General features: G+C 43.2%; 1 protein-coding gene across 1 annotated transcript; it reads left to right on the top strand.

The window, feature by feature from the left end:
• Window positions 1-5,055: 5,055 nt before the first annotated feature.
• On the top strand, window positions 5,056-8,044 carry LOC100112394 (tailless). The gene is made up of 4 exons (XM_031927588.1): window positions 5,056-5,727; window positions 6,032-6,268; window positions 6,350-6,675; window positions 6,766-8,044. The coding sequence occupies exons 1-4, from the start codon at window positions 5,628-5,630 to the stop codon at window positions 7,504-7,506; spliced, it is 1,404 nt and encodes a 467-aa protein (XP_031783448.1). The 5' UTR covers window positions 5,056-5,627; the 3' UTR covers window positions 7,507-8,044.
• Window positions 8,045-18,056: the final 10,012 nt, after the last annotated feature.

Genomic DNA, 18,056 nt, shown 5'->3' with positions numbered 1-18,056 from the left:
CTTGAACGCTCTTGTTTTGTCGCTTTATAGTTTAAAACGGTTACATGGAAATAAAGAAAAATCAAATAATCGGGTTACAAGAAGTTGGTTTAAAGTTATTTATACACGAATTTCAAACTCCCTTAAGCAGCCACTGTAAAAATTCGTCTAGAGCATTAACAAAGTGTAAAATTTAGGTGCAGAATTGGGCAAAAAAATTAATCAGAAAATTGTATGCATAATGTTTAGCCCTTTTAAGATGTACTTTCAAATCTCAGAGGCCCGCAATATTAATTTTCGGACAGACTGGGGCGATCGCGTTTTTCCTGACTTTTAAAAGTTACAGAAACTGCTCGAGAATTTTCGATTCACTGGTCCTAAGCGCATAACCACCGCTTACAGAAAAATCCGAGAGTCAAATGTTGCAGAGCGCAGGGGCAAAAGTTATAGAAGAGTCATCGTACTGCCCCGCGTTCAAGTTAGCCCCCCTGTCCCCTACATATTTTGAGGCGCATTTTCGAATATTTTTGAGCCAACTTTCTAACGCTATGAGATAAGGTAACTTCAAACAGCTGCTTAAAGCTCATCGCACATAAGATCGTTTGGAAAAACAGATTTGATTTGCGAGCAGGGGCCGTCGTGCGACGATGAAGTTATGATACAGCTGGCAAATTCGCGTCGGAGCGGTTGAGCAAGTAATTTCGTAATCGGATCTCGAGTGCATTAGGGGTGGCTTAATCTGACATCTATAGACCATCGTCGATTTAAAATCGCGTTCAGCCTTGGATTAAATGATTTCGGTGTATTCTAATACTTCCATATTATCTAATCGCAGATTGACAAATATACCGCTAGAGTACGAACCTTCCGTACAGTTAAAATAATAATAAAAAAAAATATTGCGAAAAAATCGATTACCCGGTCAACACCGAAAGACGGCAGGTCGCCCTTTCGAAAAACAAGCTCACTCGAGCGCGAGCGTTTTGATTTTGCGACTCCGTCTCTTTCCGCGCTGCAGCCCCTCCGAAAGGAAAACAGAGTCGCGCGATGGAAGCCGCTCGAAATGTTCCTCGTCCTCGGCCTAAAACAACATATCGCTTTTGTGCCGGCGATCCGCGCGCCACAGTGCACTGCAGTCCCATAATAAAGCCCGGTAGACACAATTGTATTTTGATTCTACGGGCCCACATTACAGCCGTTTAGCCGCATTTGCCTTCTTGACAAAGCGACTCGAGCTTCGATCTATACGCCGCGCGGCTCTCTATTCGCTTCGCTGCGCTTTTCGCCCGTATTTTTCTTACGGATTCGCTCTCGCCCTCTTTTCTCGCGTTTGATAATATACGCGCAGCGTCGACTGGTGCGCTGAATAAAAATAGCGCATCTGCTTTTCTAGACCAGCAGACTTTAATTTTGTCAACTCAAATGCGAAAGTAATTTTCGCAAATCAAAAAGCATCCCCTAATCCTTTTCCTTACGGACAAGCCAGTGAGAGAGAGAGAGAGAGAGAGAGGTGCATAACGCCGCGCAAAACGAGAGCGCTCGCGTGTCACTATTCCGAGTAGCCCTCGCGCACCCCCCCCCCCCCCCCATCGCCGCGCGTCAAAAACCGGCTTTGTTATACACAGCCCCGTAAGCGTCGGTATGGTCCGAAAAATATAAGCGGCAGCAGCAGCAGCAGATTTCTCGGATAGTTACGCGGATAATCTTCTCGACATATTGCGCCAAAGCCAAAACGCCGCACGCCTCGGCGAGCAGAGAGACTCCAGGAAAAAGAGCTATATATAGGGTGGATCGTGTTCACCTTTTCCTGGCTCGCTGCGTCCGAGAGATTCCGGTTTTTCAACTTTTGTTTTCCGCCGCTTTTCTCTGTTCTCTCGTTTTATTTTTTATCTCGTACGCCCGGTCGGAGAGCATTAGTGTTTTCTTTGCGGTCGTTATGGTGTAAAAGTTTTTTATCCTCGCCGCGGACGCTTATTGACGCGGACTTTGTTGTTTCCGAGAGGGATGAGAAGAGAGAGAGAGAGAGAGAGAGAGAGAGCTGCATAGCTGTAGTGTGTGGAGAATGGGGAGGAAGTGCGGGGCGGAAATCGCGAGAGGGACTGATTTTGAAGGATGCCGCCCTCGAATATAGGTGTACCTACTTGTGAGGTCGCAGCGGCATAAATCCTCATATTTTCGCTTTTATATAGTTAATTCAGCGGCAACGTTTGATGGAAAATATACTCGGCTCTGGGAAATGTCTCGAACGAGTTGCGCGCGGATATTTAAAACTCATGTCGCGAGCATTCGGAGCCAACTAGTGCGTGAAATTCCAACGGTAAATACAAACTCCGGTACTAATCGATCCAACAAACGTATCGAAACGAAAACATTCTATTTGCGCAGGTCCACTACTACATCTCTCTCGAAACTCAGTCGTCCCATCGTCTTTCATCGCATCGAGTAGACTGAAAGGCAAATAGCTACAAGTCCATTATCCGCGGCGAGCTCAGAGTCTCTCTATTTTCCGCCTGAGAGAAAGAAAAAGAAGAAGAAAAGGAAAAACTTCGTCAATGAGCGTGTATCATCCGAGAAGATCTCCGCGTGCGAAACGCACACGCATTCACGACGTTCCTCTAACGCGCGCGCCTCCGGCACTAAAATATAAAGAAGCCTCGGAAGAAATCAAGAAAAAGCCGGCCCGTTGTGTAACCGATTTTCCGGCCGAGAAACTCTCCCTCTTCCCCTCTCCTCTCAGCAGTCCATACAGGATAATTCAAGATGGAGTCAGAGAGTCAGGAGGCGCGTAGATGTATCCTATACGCATCTGCGCTGGGATTCGACAATGGCCGCGGCGCGACTCGACCCTCGCGCCTTCTTTCTCCCTTTGTGCCGACGTTGCGCTGACGATCCTCGTGTGTGTGTGTGTGTGTGTGTGTGTGTGTATACCTGAGAGTGCACGCATCGGCAAATCATCACAACGAATACGGCCCCGCGGCTAATTTTTATTTCGGACTGTGTAGCAAGAGCGCGCGCGCGGCTCTCTTGTGTCTCTGCACGCGTATAAACGCGGAGATATACGCGCTCTTTTTTTCCTGGTATATGTAAGTGTATATAGGTATAGGTATCGCAGCCCTTGATGATAGGTGGCTCTTGAATGGGCGATTGTTCGAGTGAATGCGTTATATTTATTTCGAGTGCGCGAACGATTCGGAACGGCTGCGCTCGACGGACATAAGTGGATAGCGTAGCTCCTTTCGGGGGATGGATCGCGTTTCGCGGTTTGACGACGTGTGAAAGTTTGCTACCGCTGCTTGATGGATTGTATTATTTGAATGCAATAGATGGTTAAACGGTTTATACTTTTTTTGTTCGAGAGAAGATTGAAAAAAATATTCGGTATAGTAATGACCTGTTTGTTTTTAACTATGCAAATAATCGCTGCGACCTCTTCATCGCTCGAATCACAGAAGAGTTCGGATACGCAAAAACAATTTGTTTTAAAAAAAAAGTATTCGTAATCTATTCTTACACGCTAACTAGTACATTTCGATATCGATTCGATACCGTGCACACTGCACATGTATCGAACTATGATTTTAAACACTCCGTGCACGAAACGCGGTTTCTCGGGCTCTTTTTCCGTGCGCGAAACACCAGGTTCTTTGAATAGTGCGCAAAACAAATAATATGGCGCGAAACATGCCGTTATTATGGAAAAGTTATTTCGCATACATTTCGAAACACTAGGTTTTTTAAGGGGACAAAACACCTTTAAATCCTGAAAAAAAGAATTATAAGTGAGAATGACAAAATTGAAGTAAATCAATTGAAAATTTTTAGTGATATTTAGTATCAATACCTTTAACTTTACCGTGCTAAATCCTTAATTATCCCTGCTGGCCCATTGTGGCACTCGGTGCAATGTTTTGTGAATTTTTCCACTGTCCGTAGGATTCCAAGTGAACGAATGGTTTTTTTGGGATCAAATTAAAGAAGGATAATTTGTACACCTGTAGTTTTGTTATGAATACAGGGATTTTAATTTGAATGTTAGAAAATATTTTATATACAGAAAGGTGGCATAATAAGCGAAAAAAAAGAAAAAATTCAGTATTTTCATCGCCAAACCATTTTTGAGCATTCAAATTAAAATCCCTGCATTCATACCAAAACTACAGGTGTACAAAGTATCCTTCTTGAATTTGAGCCGAAAAGAACCATTTCTTTTCTTCATGATTTGAAGGTGTTGTGTCCCCTTAACTAGTGCGCGAAACAAATAATAAGACGCTAACCACATGGCGTAGTTATGGAAACGTTGTTTCGAATACGCTACACGAAAAACGAGCCCCTTGAAAACCGCGTTTTTATTAACTGTCTTAACTTACAATAAAACCAGAAGCATATAACGCAGCTAAAACTCTCAACGTTATCCGCTAAATCCCCCCGAAGTGTAACTCAACGCCAACAAATCAAAGATCTCTCTTTGCAGTTGGCCTTTTGCTCCCAAAGTCATATCATCCCTAAAGTACCTCTTCCCGTATGGACCTGCAAATCTTATCAAAAATCATCTCCGCGTACACCCCTAAAAATAGGCAACATCTCATGTGCACAAAGCCGAAAGTAGAATTCACCACACGCGCGCACCCACCTATCGACTCTGCGCCGATGGTATCTCGCTGTGAGCAAGAAGAGCAATTCATTTGGCAAATCTGTACCGTCGTGTCTGCATACAATGCAAGCCCGGTATGCATTAGCATCAACCAGTGACACGGCACCGTCAAGAGGCCAGAGAGAGAGAGAGAGAGAGAGAGAGAGAGAGAGAGAGAGAGATACAGAGAGAGAGAGAGGGAGAAAGAGAGAGGAGGGGGGGAGATACAATGCAGGGCGCTCGCAGCACCCTGCGGTTAGGGATCGGGCGCATGCGCGCATCCCCCTCGTCTGTGTGGCAAAACAGGCACGCACGTCTGAAGAGAAGGGGGCTAAAATTTAGGCTCCACCTATTTCTTGCGAGGGGTAGGGAATAGGGTCGCCAACTGACCAATCACAGAGATCTGAGCCAGTATCAAAAAGTCCGCCGCACGGTTGAATGTCAGTCAGAACAGGCTACACCGTCAGCGTAACAACGACGCGAAACTATTCCTCAACGTTATCACGAAACATAAATTGACGGAGAAATAGCTGGAAAGCTCCAGTTGTGCTCCAGTAGTCGTATGATAAGCATGTTGAAGGCTAGAGAATCCCAGACTCAAGACAAAAAGCAGCCTTGTATTGTATTGTTTTGTAACTACGAGGGGTTGGTGCAGTTACAGTAAATGTTACTCGTGACCGAAAGCACCCTACATTATTTTGTTTTGTATTTGCGTACAACGGTAGAGTAGCAGTGAATGTTACTTGATACAGAATGCAGCCTTGTATTGTTTCGTTTTGGATCTACGAGACGTCGGTAGAGTAACAGTGACTGTGTTTCTGCGGACAGAAGATACGCGAGGTGATTTACATCAGAAATCAGTGCAGCCGACGGACTCTGAAACGAGTTCGTATCGTCCGTGTGAGACACAGATAGAAAAAAAAAGATTCGGGAAAAGCTTCTAGCGAAGCTGTTCATTTTCGTCAAGAGTGCAAGCGGCTAATTTAGCCGAAAACTCTTCACCCTGGCTCGAGGACTTATGATGCTTAGACCAGACACCAGGATGGGACACATATCGCATAGTCCTGTTGAAAAAATGGAAGCACATCCGATGACTCAACCACAGCCACCGTCTTCAAGTGAGTATTTTTTTAGTATTTTTTGGTTCAGTGTCGGCTGGATTTATCGGCTTATTACCTCTTTAGGGTGTAGGTTTTATCGATTATATATTATGTATAATTTGATGTAAACATACATGTCGTGTACTCTGGTAAATAAATAAATAAATAATTGTCGTGTGCAGACGTGCTTCCACTAAAAATTTTGACACGCGAGTGTCGAAATTTTGGTGTTTACAAACTTTCGAGTAATAATCATTTCGTCGCGTGGAAAGCTTCACCTCGCCAATTTATGCTTAACATCGTTCTACCTTTCTTTTTCAAGGCCGAATCCTGCACGACGTGCCATGTCGAGTCTGCCAAGATCATTCGTCGGGCAAGCACTATGGCATCTATGCATGCGACGGTTGTGCCGGATTCTTCAAGCGTTCGATCAGACGTAACAGACAGTACATCTGTAAGGCGAAAGGCGAGAACCTCTGCGTCGTCGACAAGACGCACAGGAACCAGTGCCGTGCCTGCAGGCTTGCGAAATGCATCGAGGCTGGCATGAACAGAGATGGTAAGTTTTTGGAACATTTTTGCTCGGATTATTTGCAAACCTTCGAATCTAGACTAATCGAAAGATTCTTTATTACCCCAGCTGTGCAACACGAGCGTGGACCGCGAAACTCGACGCTACGCAGGCAGATGGCCCTATACTACACGAACAAGGAAAGCGAAATTCTGACCAGCAGCCTCACTAACGGTCTCGCTAACGGCCTGGCTAGCGGAATCGTAGGCAACATCGCTACCAGCCTCAGCAACAGCATCGTCAATCAGCACGGAAACGGCTACACGCCACCGCCGCAACTGAACACCGCGTTGGATCTCGTTCTCCCGAAGTCAGCATCGACGGGACCATCGAGAGTAAGCGTATCGCATAGGCATCTACATCATTCCCTCTACAGCAGCGCGCATCCATCCAAAGTGAGTTTTCCTTCCGATTGATTGCAGCGAGACTTCAACAGTGATAATAATTCCGACTAATCGTTAATTTTTCTTTGCGTTTCGTTATAGGTTACAGACATCAGTTCTCCCTACCTTCACCACCCTCGACATCACCACCACCAGCATTCCCCACCTCCGCAGATCTTACACCCTCTGCCCACGATCCGATTGCCCTTGTTCATCATGGAAACGATGTGCGAACAGGCAGCCAATATCTTTTTGCTGAACATTGCTTGGGCCCGCGAGGTTAATTCCATTACGGGGATCTGCCTGGAAGACCAACTGACCCTCGTCGAGAACTCGTGGCGCGATCTCTTCGTCCTGTCGGCGGCCCAGTACGCACCTACCATGGACCCAACGTCGCTGATCCCACCTGGACCCAACAGCCTTGCAATGTCGATAGAGGTCAGTCGCTTCCGCGAGGTGCTCATGTCCTTGCACACGATGGCTCTCGACTCTCAGGAGTACGCCTGCATACGCTCGGTCGTGCTGTACAAGGCTGGACTCGAGAACAGCGAGATCGTGCCCAGCAGCCGAAGCAGCGACGGTTCCATGTCGCCCGGATGCAGCAAGCTCAGGGACGTCCATAGTATCATGAAGATGAAGGACGCCGCGCAAGCCGCGTTGTGCACCAAAGTCGACGTCAGCAACGCCGTCGGTGCTGTCAAGTACAGCAAGATCGTTCTACTGATACCGATGCTCAAGCACATCTCGGCACACTCTATCGAGGAGCTTTTTTTCCGAAAAACTATCGGTGAGTCCCCCATGGAGAGAATCATCTGCGACGTTTATCTGAGACGACGTGAATAAAGACGCGGACGTTGTTGTTGATTATATATAGTTTTAACGCGTGAATTGTACATAAAAATTATACATATATATAAATATCTATGTATTTGGCATACATGTATATACATATATGTGTATGTCGGTTTGAACTTTTATCGAGACAATTCGAAGGTTCGATGTATATATAGATCGAAAGAGTAAGAATACTTTTAGGTCGAATTCAGAAGACGAGGAAAATTTTTGGTGTACACTTCGCTTAAGTTCAGCCAATTTCATTTGCAGTTTTAGTTAAGAAAACTTTTAAATTTGTTTACCTTGTTAAAAATTTAGTATTAGATTTCGCTAGTCCAATCTTTTTATTAATAGAGTTAGGGAAACAAGACGCTGCTGGAGACAGAATACGTTTTAAAATTCTATTTAGTTATACTAAATTATGAAAATTATCCCTATGCGACTATAGATATGTATCGTAGCAGATAAAACGTTCTGTACATGTAGAAAAAAAACTACGTTGTATAAAACATAAATTATTCGATTAAAGATTTAAATTTTATATAAACCTGTTGACGTTATTATTTTTTAGTTCATAACAATAAGATGTATGTATAGTTTTAGTTGGTTAGTTTATGAAATTCATAAAATAAATTATTAAAAAGCCAGTTTAGAATATTCGTAGCAAATAATATATGAACAGATATTATATACTGTGAAGACAATAGCAATTTTAAGCAATAAATGATTACTTATCACCCAAGTCGAGTTTTTTTTACTTAAAATTATTGAGCAAAGCATTTCTTACTGAGAAGTAATATTTTGAAGAAGTAAGCAGCTTGACACAAAAATATACACGTGCGCGTAAATAATTCTCGCTACGCTATATTATAATAGGGGAGATGTGCCCAGTATGGATACCCTTAGCTATTTCGGGCATAACTTTTAAACGACGCAATGAATATTCGAATTCGAAATTTCAACGTGATCTCTAGTCCATTTTCTACAAGGACATAGACGGGCGCCAGTCTAAGAAAAGTTATCCGCGTTAACGTATAAAAAGTGCAATTTACGAGATCTCGAAAACATGAGACCAGTATAGATAATTTTAACTATTTCGACTGTAACTATTGACTTACGCTTAACAAAAATTAAAAAATTTTAAGTGAAATTATTCCTAAAATATAGCCTTCTATAATTAAGAATGATCCTGATTCGATTTTCCGTGCAATTGTTAATTCGTGACATCAAAATAAAAAGTGCAATTTTCAATCCTCGTAAAATAACTTTTTACACTTTTGAAATGCACATTTTCTTATTTTTCTTATAACTTTTGCTTTGATTAATTTAAAATAACGGTACCGAAGTATATTCATTAGACCACAAATATGTAAGAACAAACTGACCTACAGTAGCTCTATCTATTATTGGAAGCTGGATACATAAAATTATCCATACTGGGCACATCTTTCCTATACTATTTACACATCCAAATCGATTTTGTTGACTATACATTTTTTTTATTCAAATCTAACGTCAAAAAGGTCTTATTTAAAATTTTAACTTTTGATTCTCATACTGCGGAAGTATCTATAGAATCTGAGTCGAATCTATAGAATATCAAAACACCCCTTTGTACTAGAATTTTCCGTATTTTCTATTCAACTCAAATGAAAATTTCCTTAATACGACCCTTTAATACGGCGTCGTCCTGTCGCCAGATCAAGCTCGGGATTTACCCGCTGATGCGGATTCTGCGAAGTAGTCTAGGCGAAGGTGGTTCAAAGGTTACATGGGTACTAGTATAGTGGGTGGAGTAAGCTTAAATCCGCAACTCTCATTTAATAACTACTTAATTTATGATCAAGCTCTATTGAAATAGTCTGCTAATTTATGAATGTATTCTTAGAACTTCTGTAGTCGCACCGCCCATACATAGAAAAGCTTAAAACGTAGCGTCTACGCTTATTAACCTACACTGAGAAAACTAGATATTAAAATTTACTACTCATGCAGGAAAAATTACTATTATTATTATTATTATTATTATTGATATTTAATGTTGTTAAGTGAAAGAAATAAATGAAAGAAAGAAATTTTTCTGCGGCGACGGGAATAGAACCTGGACCTCTAGAATGGGAGTCGAGCGCACTGACCACTTACCCAAACAGTACTGTTATGTACTAAATTTTAAATCTGATATATTAATCACATTCACTCATGAATTAATATTAATAATAAATTGACCAAAATTAATAAATAATAGCAGCGAATGATATTTTATCACTTAATAATACCAGATAAACAAAAAATTATAGATTTTGGTCTCTGATTACTGCATAAATCAACTTTATAACCTCAAATTTTGGCACACGGAGAAATTCTTAAAATAATTTTTACTATATAATGTAGTAATTTCTAGTAAACACGTAACAAATTTTAATATAAGTCTAACAATTTTTACTATGAATATAGTAAAAATCGTCATGGAGCGAGTATGACCTGCCGTTACGATCTAATATAGTAATTTGTCCTACGTATGTAGTAAATTTTAATATATAGTTCTCTCAGTGTATAAGACTGCGTCTACAATGGACCGTATTCGGTCAAACGAACCTATACGGTAGCGAATTTGCCAGTACTGCCAACCTAATTCGGCTTTTGCAAGCAGGCTGTACCTAACCTCAACATCTAGAATACTTTGGCAGTACTGTCTGAAGCACTATCGTATACGTTCCTTTGACCGAATACGGTTCATTGTAGACGCAGCCTAACGCACAAGCACTCGACTTAACGCCCGTGTGAACGCATATACCGAACGTCCTCGAAGAATCAATTAGTCTCCAAAATACTTTGTACGCGTACAGAGCAGTCACGCGAACTCTCGCTCATCGCATGACGCATCTTCGCTGTCACCCCTTTTCGGTTATCGAAGCGCACGCACTTGTTCCCCGATATTCGAAAAATTCCCATGCCTGATGGTCCTGGCTATTACAACACTGTATACGCGGTGTATCTCATCTCGTGTGAAACTCGATAGTAAATTCGAGCGCGAACATTTGGCATTTAAACGATCAGTCATATACGGCGCATATAGGAGCATAGCTCGAATCGTCGTTATGCCACCCCCGCAGCGCGCGTGCGCGTTCGAGCATGAGAAAACGCCGGCAGATGGTTAGACAGTTTGGCTGCGCGTTATGTTATAACGAGGAATGCGCTGCAGGTTGACCCGTTTATACATCGGCAAATCCCGATTGAATAGTAATTATTTTTCAATCCAAGCACTGCCTGTATAAAAAATAAAGCTTCCTCGAGCGCAACAACAATATCGCGGTTATTATTCTCGCAGGACAATATACTCCGCGGATTTCTTTCCAGCTTCGAAAACAGAAAATCATCCCGCAAGCTACTTTGACTCTGTATACGTATAATATTATCTCACCCCCTCAGACCGCTGCCGCGGCAGCTAGCTACTATAATACAACATAGAGAGCCTCCGGCTGTTTTTTATTAATTCCTCGCGAATCGAGCTTCCCCGCGCGTATAGCGAAGGTCTATCAGTTAAAACAACATCTATATATTTTTTAAAGACCAGAAGCGCAGATGACGCTTGTCGTATACTATAGCACACATGTCGCGAAATTCCCATGCTTGAGTGACTGTGCAGCGCTTCGTTCGTGGGGGGCAGATTTTTTCGGGACACGCGCGCGCGCTCCGAGGGCTATAATTATTAGGTCGTTTAGATGCGTCGCGTGAGAATTTTCGGCAGGTTCTTTTTTTTTATTTTTTATTTCCTCTATACTCGTCTATAAATTTCTTTGTTTACTGACTTCGATACACTGGCTCGAGCGCGAGCAAAGCTGAATTTTTTTCCCGCCGCGAATCGACGCGCATGAATAAAGCAAGCGCCACTTGATATAGACAGCCCCGACGACTGACGTCGCGATTTATTATGCAGCGAGCGACAAGAGCCGGTCGTTCTCTCGCGCGCGCGCAGGAAAATATAAAGCGAAGAAGATCCGCGCGCGACGTGAAAATATTAATGACCGCATCGACACACGCTCTCGTATATACATATATACATATACTGGCGCAATTATAAAGTCTCGGGGGGAAAATCGATACGAATTATAGCCGGTGCGCATTATGTACGCGAGAGAGAGAGAGAGAGAGAGAGAGAGAGAGAGAGAGAGAGAGAGAGAGAGAGAGAGAGAGAGAGATAGAGAGAGAGCAAAAAGTCCAACCTGTCACGTTAGAAGCCAAGGCCTGCATTTACGCGCGGGTAATATTATAGATGCTCGAGTCGCGCGCGCGGCCCTCGCGCGTCATCCCCCACGTGGAGAGACCGAAAACAGGAGGAGCCGTTTTCGTGAAAAAAAACGATCCACCCCGAGTACGCTCGTGCGCGCAAGTGAATCACATCCGGTGTGTGCAGTACACCAACGCGACGCCCTCGCAGAGAGAGTTGTGCGTGCCTTAAACGGCAAAACCGCAGACACACGTGGATAACTTTTGGTGCGCGGCGCTTGTATTATATTCGCTGACTCGGGAGGACGATGCGAGGGATGAGACCCTTAATGCTACGTTGGTTTACAGGGAAGATGATCACCATTTATATCGACGCTCCTAAAGAAGACTAGCACCACTTAGCTAACTGCGAACACTAGCTCATTTCACGACTTGTAACGAAGGATCGCAAAATATGTGGCCCCCCCTCGTAAAATATGTGGCCCATGTGTTAAGGATTACAGGCGAGCGTAAACCCGGTTTTGGTGTTAGTTTTCGTCGCAAAGAAGACAAAGAGTTTTCGTTTCAGTCGCGAGCTCGCAACACGTGCTACTATTCAATGCAAAGGTATCTTAGCGAGCTAGTCTTCGCGGCAATCTTGGTTTTCGTGCGATTTTTCGTTACAAGCCCTCGTTTTGGGCTTGTTTTCGTCACAAAGTAAGTTTCGGTGCTGATGTTCGCGGTTGTGCTGAAATGCGTGCTAGTCTTCTTTAAGAGCGTCGATATAATATAAAAGATAGTTTATGACGGTCGAATCGAGCCCGAATTCGGTCTAAAGTCTCTAACCCGCAAAACCTGCCCCCAAGCGAGCCTCCCAACGTTAATGACGTTAATAATAGCTACAAAGTTGGAGACTCTCTGTCTCCTCGGAAAAAGTTATGTACACCAGCCATGCAGAGACAACGAGAGAAGACGAGCACACCAGCTCGGCTATATACTGTAAAAAAGCTCATGAATTTTTAAGATGAATGCCGACATCAGGATCGGCGTGCGTATTGCCTTATCCCCTAATGAAAAATTCACGCGCATACGCAACGTGTGTGTCCCGGTAAACTCCCACACACGTGCGCGCGCGCGGCTACTTTTTCCACCCCCTGACGGTCAATATGTAATTTCCTCTTAACGCTACACACGAACGCGCTTTTATGCACTCGCGGCGTGTTATATAGCTGCAAAGCTACCGTACTGAAGCTGCCTCCACGGCTTTTATTTTATATATCTATGAGAATTGTATAATTCTCCCGAGCGTCGGAACATAAGAAAGATGCAGTATCGCTGCGGAGTCTGTAATATTCATACGCAAATCGTCGTGTTTATAGGCGCGCGCGGGAACCTCGGCGCGGAGGAATAATTTCCCGAATGGATCTGCATTATGCACAGCCGTGCATCCGTATGTGATTACCGTCCAGCGTACGTACATAGCGTTTTCTTCTTTTTTTCCCCGGCGAATAATTTTTTTTCCTTTTCGTCGCCGTGTGCGCGCATTCGCGAAAAGAGAAACGACGCCTGATGCATAAACACAGCTCTCGTCCCTCTCTGCGCGACGAAACTTTGCCGATTTATCATTCATCGAGTGCATTTCCGTCGCGGAGTGTATTGAGGGTCTTGTGCATCGCGTATGTACGAAAGCTCGGACTGTCTCCTGATGGTTATTCATGACTGATTCTTGTGGTTTTCGCCGAGGAAAAAGCTGTCTTTTCGTGCAGTGCTGCACATGCGAGGGATTATATCTGTCTATAAAGTTTTTACATATTGTAAATCATTCATGTCCGCAACTTTTCCATCTCTCTGACGGCAAACATATAGATATATTTAAGGAAAATTAGTCAATCAAAATCGAAACGCGTCCACTTCCTCGACCCCTACACTCCGCGCACAAAAGGAACTCGGTCGCGAGAGCAAACAATAACATCCGAGTCTGGAAAAAAAGAATTCCTCGAAAAATTTTCGCAGAGTATGTATAACGACTCGTTTCCCATTCACCCCCGGAGCCTTTAGTAGTCGGTAAAAGCCATATTAGCCTAGCCTCCACAAGAGAGCTGCGCGCGCAGGAAGTTTTCAAAAAAAAAAAACGTCAAACACTTCCTCAAACGTCAGCGCTAAACTCGACCAAACCGCCTCAATGAAATCGAAAAGTCCCACAGTGAGACGTTGAATGAAAGAACGAGAGCGAGAGAGAGAGAGAGAGGAAAGAGAGTTCATTCATAAGGCGCGCGCGGCGTTAATCTCGAGCCGCAAGAATAAGCGTATTTTGAGTGGGAACCCGTTGGCCGAGTGAAAACACGCACTTTTCGCTGAATGAGGCGAAAAGCCCCGTGAATTTGTCGCAAGGTCGCGCGATGAAAGATCCTCAAGAGAGCGAGAGAGTTGCTCCGCCCACGATTCTCGTGTGTGCGCGCGCGTGTATATACGGAGTGGATGAAAAAGCCCCCGGGGGCGCGAAGAATGGGGCGTTGAAAGGGCCGGATGTGGCAGCGTAGTGCTCATTCAATCTCTGCAGCTATATAAGTGAGCAGCGCAGCCAGAAACATGACACTTCATCGTATCGCAATCTGCCAATCGATTCCCAGCTTTTGCTTCATTATTGTGCGAGACTCGCCGAGGTATACATATATAGCTTTGTATTTGTGAATGTATATACGAGGGCCGTTTGCCCGGCGGCGAAGATGACGGCGTTTCTCGCGTGAGATTTTTCAGGTGCGCGACGGCGGGGAGCTAATCAGGTGTGAATGAGGCGGATATGATCGTAAATTTGTATTTAGGAGGCGTTGATGTAGATGATTATAATGATGTGTATGGAGGGCTGTTTGTCCTGCGTTGCATTTATAGAGCAATAATAATGACAATCCGACTTTATCGTCTTACAGGTGACGGAACGAGGAGCTTTATAGCCGATTTGCAAAGATTTGACTCCGAGCGGCTATAAACTTATAGTACCTCATTTACAACCCCACCAATATAGTGACGATAAGTTTTATAAGCAGCATGATCACCATCACCCGTACAAAGGAATTCGATCATGACTTTTCGCCCGGCCGATTTCATATACCTGATGCTGATTGCGGAAATAAAATGATACCGTAGGTAAATTGACTTCTCTTTTGTTTAGTCAGATAGCAGTCGATAATTATTATACCGTTGCTATGATTGCGGCAATAAAATGATACCGTAGTCAAATTGACTTTTCTTTTATTTAGTCAGGTAGCAGTCGATAATTATTATACCGTTGTTATGATTACGGCAATAAAATGATACCGTAATCAAATTGACTTTTCTTTTGTTTAATCAGGTAGTAGTCGATGATTATTATATACTGTTCATTTAACAATAGTATAGACGATTTCATGTACCTCACTGGGGGTAATAAATTTTTTCTCCGATTCGGCAAGAGTCAGTCAACGCTTACCCCCTGCTAGCTTGACTGACTTTCCTACCTCTGATTGACCCGCCCCTTTCTGTCAGGTAGTATATATATACTTTGCTGTTCGTTATCACGCTGCGTTATTGAGATTGCCGCTATTTTACGATCAGATGAAGTGCCTTGTGGTTGCAGTTTAAAGCCATTTTCCGCGTGAAATAAGTCGTCGATAATAATTTTGCTAAAACTATTATTAGGCACGACCACGACACGGAAGTGCCTTATAGTTTTGTCATCGAAAAATGTGTGAGATGCGATATCTCAGGCAATTTTCGACCGATCGGGCTGAAATTTTGAGAGGAGTCTTAGTCTAGGCGCTGAACACTTTTCGTCGGACTTGAATGGCCAATGCTTTTTCTATGTATTTTTGCCTCCTGAACACAAATTTCGAGGGTGGAATGCACAAAAGTGGTCAGGTAATTTGTTATTAACAAATTAATTGTTAATATTTAACAAAATTATATTATTTCGAACCAGTTTTCGAAATGTTTTTTTAGATTCTTTACATAATTCTAAATAGAAAATGTTCTTATAAGATTTTCTGAAAAAGGCTTTGTTTTTGAGTAAAAATTGATCAAGTTTGATAAAATTGAGAAAAAATCGCGATATTGACCGGATTTCAGTACTCTTTTACTCGAAAACAAAGCCTTTATCAAAAAATCTTATAAGAACATTTTCGATTTTACATCATATAAAGAATCTATAAAACTATTTTTGGGTTCAAGTTTTTAGAAATAACATAATTTTGTTGAATATTAATAATTAATTTGTTAATAACAAATTACCTTACCACTTTTGGGCATTCCACCCACGAAATTCGTGTTCAGAGGCAAAAATACATATAAAAAACCTTGGTGATCTACTGGCCATTCAAGTCCGACGAAAAGTATCTTCTCTTGCACAAACCTAAAAACTAATTTTTTTTTTATCCCGATCGTCTACGTTTTTTTAAAATGCGGGCACAATTTGTTCAATTTTTGCGTGTTTTTTTTTAATAAAAATTTTGGTGTTACACGATTATCTCTAAGAGACTTTTATCAATCGGGCTAAAAATTTGTGTGCGAACTCCCCTCGTAATAGTAAGGTGCCAAATTTATTTTGGGCTCGATCCTGCATGTATACGCAGAATGCGATCACATCCAAAAATCGCTAAAAACGGTTTTTTGGCTCTAACTCGGATTCTATGCATTCTACAAAAAAAAGTTATATAGAAAAGTTGTAAATCTCGAAGAAATACAACTTTTTTCTATTTACACTGAGCGTGAAAATGCTTTTAATTCGAGTTAACAGGCCAAAATCGATTTTTTTATAGCAATAAACCAGTATTCATTATAAAACTTTGAGGCTATACATTATACATAAAAACCTTAAATGTAAAAGTTGTAGATATTTTAAAAACACAACTTTTTATCGTGACAAACATTTTTTCAAAACGCTTATACATAAACAACCACCCTAGAAACGATTTTTGGTACATAAAATTGAATAACAATTTCGGTGTGAGTGTGTGAGTCTGGTCCAAAAGCTTTAATTGATTGCCTGACGCTCGCGCGAGCATCAGGCGATATCGCTTAGCGGTCGTGCCTTACACGCGCCTTGCATCGCTTAGTGATGCAAGGCGGCAAGTCACCGTGGCCGTAAGGCCGCGTGTGGAGCGCTAGTTTTTACAAATAAGAACTCACCAGACGCTTCCTCCCTGCCCCACTTTCGATCACGGCCTCAGCCCCCGGGAAAATCCCCGCGTATTTACTCATCGCCTAGATCTAATCCCTTGGCCATAAAATCAAAAACCCCCCAGTGAGAAAAAAAATTTTTCGAAAGCCAAACGGACAACACATCAGCATACTATCTCCCGCAGCCGACAAGCCCAAGCCAAACATCGTTCCGAGCAGAGCTGCGCACCTACGCAACCTTGGCTCACCCGCCGAGGCTAATACAGACCGAAATTTCCCGGAGCAAATAACTCGGGCAGACAGGAGAGAAAAAAATTCTCCGAGTGAGATGCAGTCGAGTCTCTCGGAAGCTCATCAAGGCGAACGAAGAGCTCTTACCTGCGCGCGCGGGTTGCAGCTCAACAATGCAACGCATTTCCACGGGGCATTTCATGGTGATTTGCGCGGTAATCGCTGCACAAAAGGGAAAGAGAGAGAGAGAGACCGAAATATTCCAAGCTATATACGTCCGGCCGCAGCAACGTGTAATAACTGTGGGCGCGAGAGAGAAAGAAACTGCCCTCTCTCTCTTTCTCAGGGGGTAAAATAATCGCCTTGGCGCGCGCCTCCGCGCGGCATTTTCTCGCCGAGCTCTTTCTCTCTCTCTCTCTCTCTCTCTCTCTCTCTCTCTCTCTCTCTCTCTCTCTCTCTCTCTCTCTCTTTTTTTTTTCAATTGTCCCGCTGTCGCCGACACACAACATGGCCGCGCGCCCGCTCTCTCCCGATCTAGCGCGCGCCAGAGTCTTTTGTCGTCATTTGTCACGGCTACTTGGCAAATCGGTTCCTTTTTCCGGACAATGCCCCGGGGGATACGCCGAGAGCGCGAGAGAGAGACTTTTGCCAACTTCAGCGATGAATGCAGGCTTTCGGAGCTTGATTGTGCCTCGCGGAACAATATTTGCATAGGGAGAGTTTTGATTTTTCTTTATATGTCGCATTCTGTACTTTGGTTTCTTCTAGCCGAGAGCTCGAGATTTCGAACGCCGAGAGGTATTCATCGACGGCAGGCTTTTTGTCGCCTGTACTTGTAGTCGTGAATGGCGACGTTGTTGGAGCTTGGATTTGATGAGTTCGGAGGTGCTAATTGGAAGCAAAAATATTATTTTTTGGAAAATGAAATATTTTTTCTTGGCTTTAATGGATCTCTTTTGCTATTTTATACT

The sequence above is a fragment of the Nasonia vitripennis genome, chromosome 3, assembly GCF_009193385.2.
Source record: "Nasonia vitripennis strain AsymCx chromosome 3, Nvit_psr_1.1, whole genome shotgun sequence".
Taxonomy (NCBI): Eukaryota; Metazoa; Arthropoda; class Insecta; order Hymenoptera; family Pteromalidae; genus Nasonia; species Nasonia vitripennis.
The sequence above is the reverse complement of the archived record's forward strand: the minus strand, read 5'-3'. Positions and strand labels throughout refer to the sequence as shown.

Excerpts from the sequence above, each read along its gene's own strand:
- LOC100112394 (XM_031927588.1), top strand. The coding sequence starts at position 5,628 with ATGATGCTTAGACCAGACACCAGGATGGGACACATATCGCATAGTCCT. Across the intron at positions 6,269-6,349 it reads GGCTGGCATGAACAGAGATG|CTGTGCAACACGAGCGTGGA; the intron begins GTAAGTTTTTGG and ends TTATTACCCCAG. Across the intron at positions 6,676-6,765 it reads GCAGCGCGCATCCATCCAAA|GTTACAGACATCAGTTCTCC; the intron begins GTGAGTTTTCCT and ends GTTTCGTTATAG.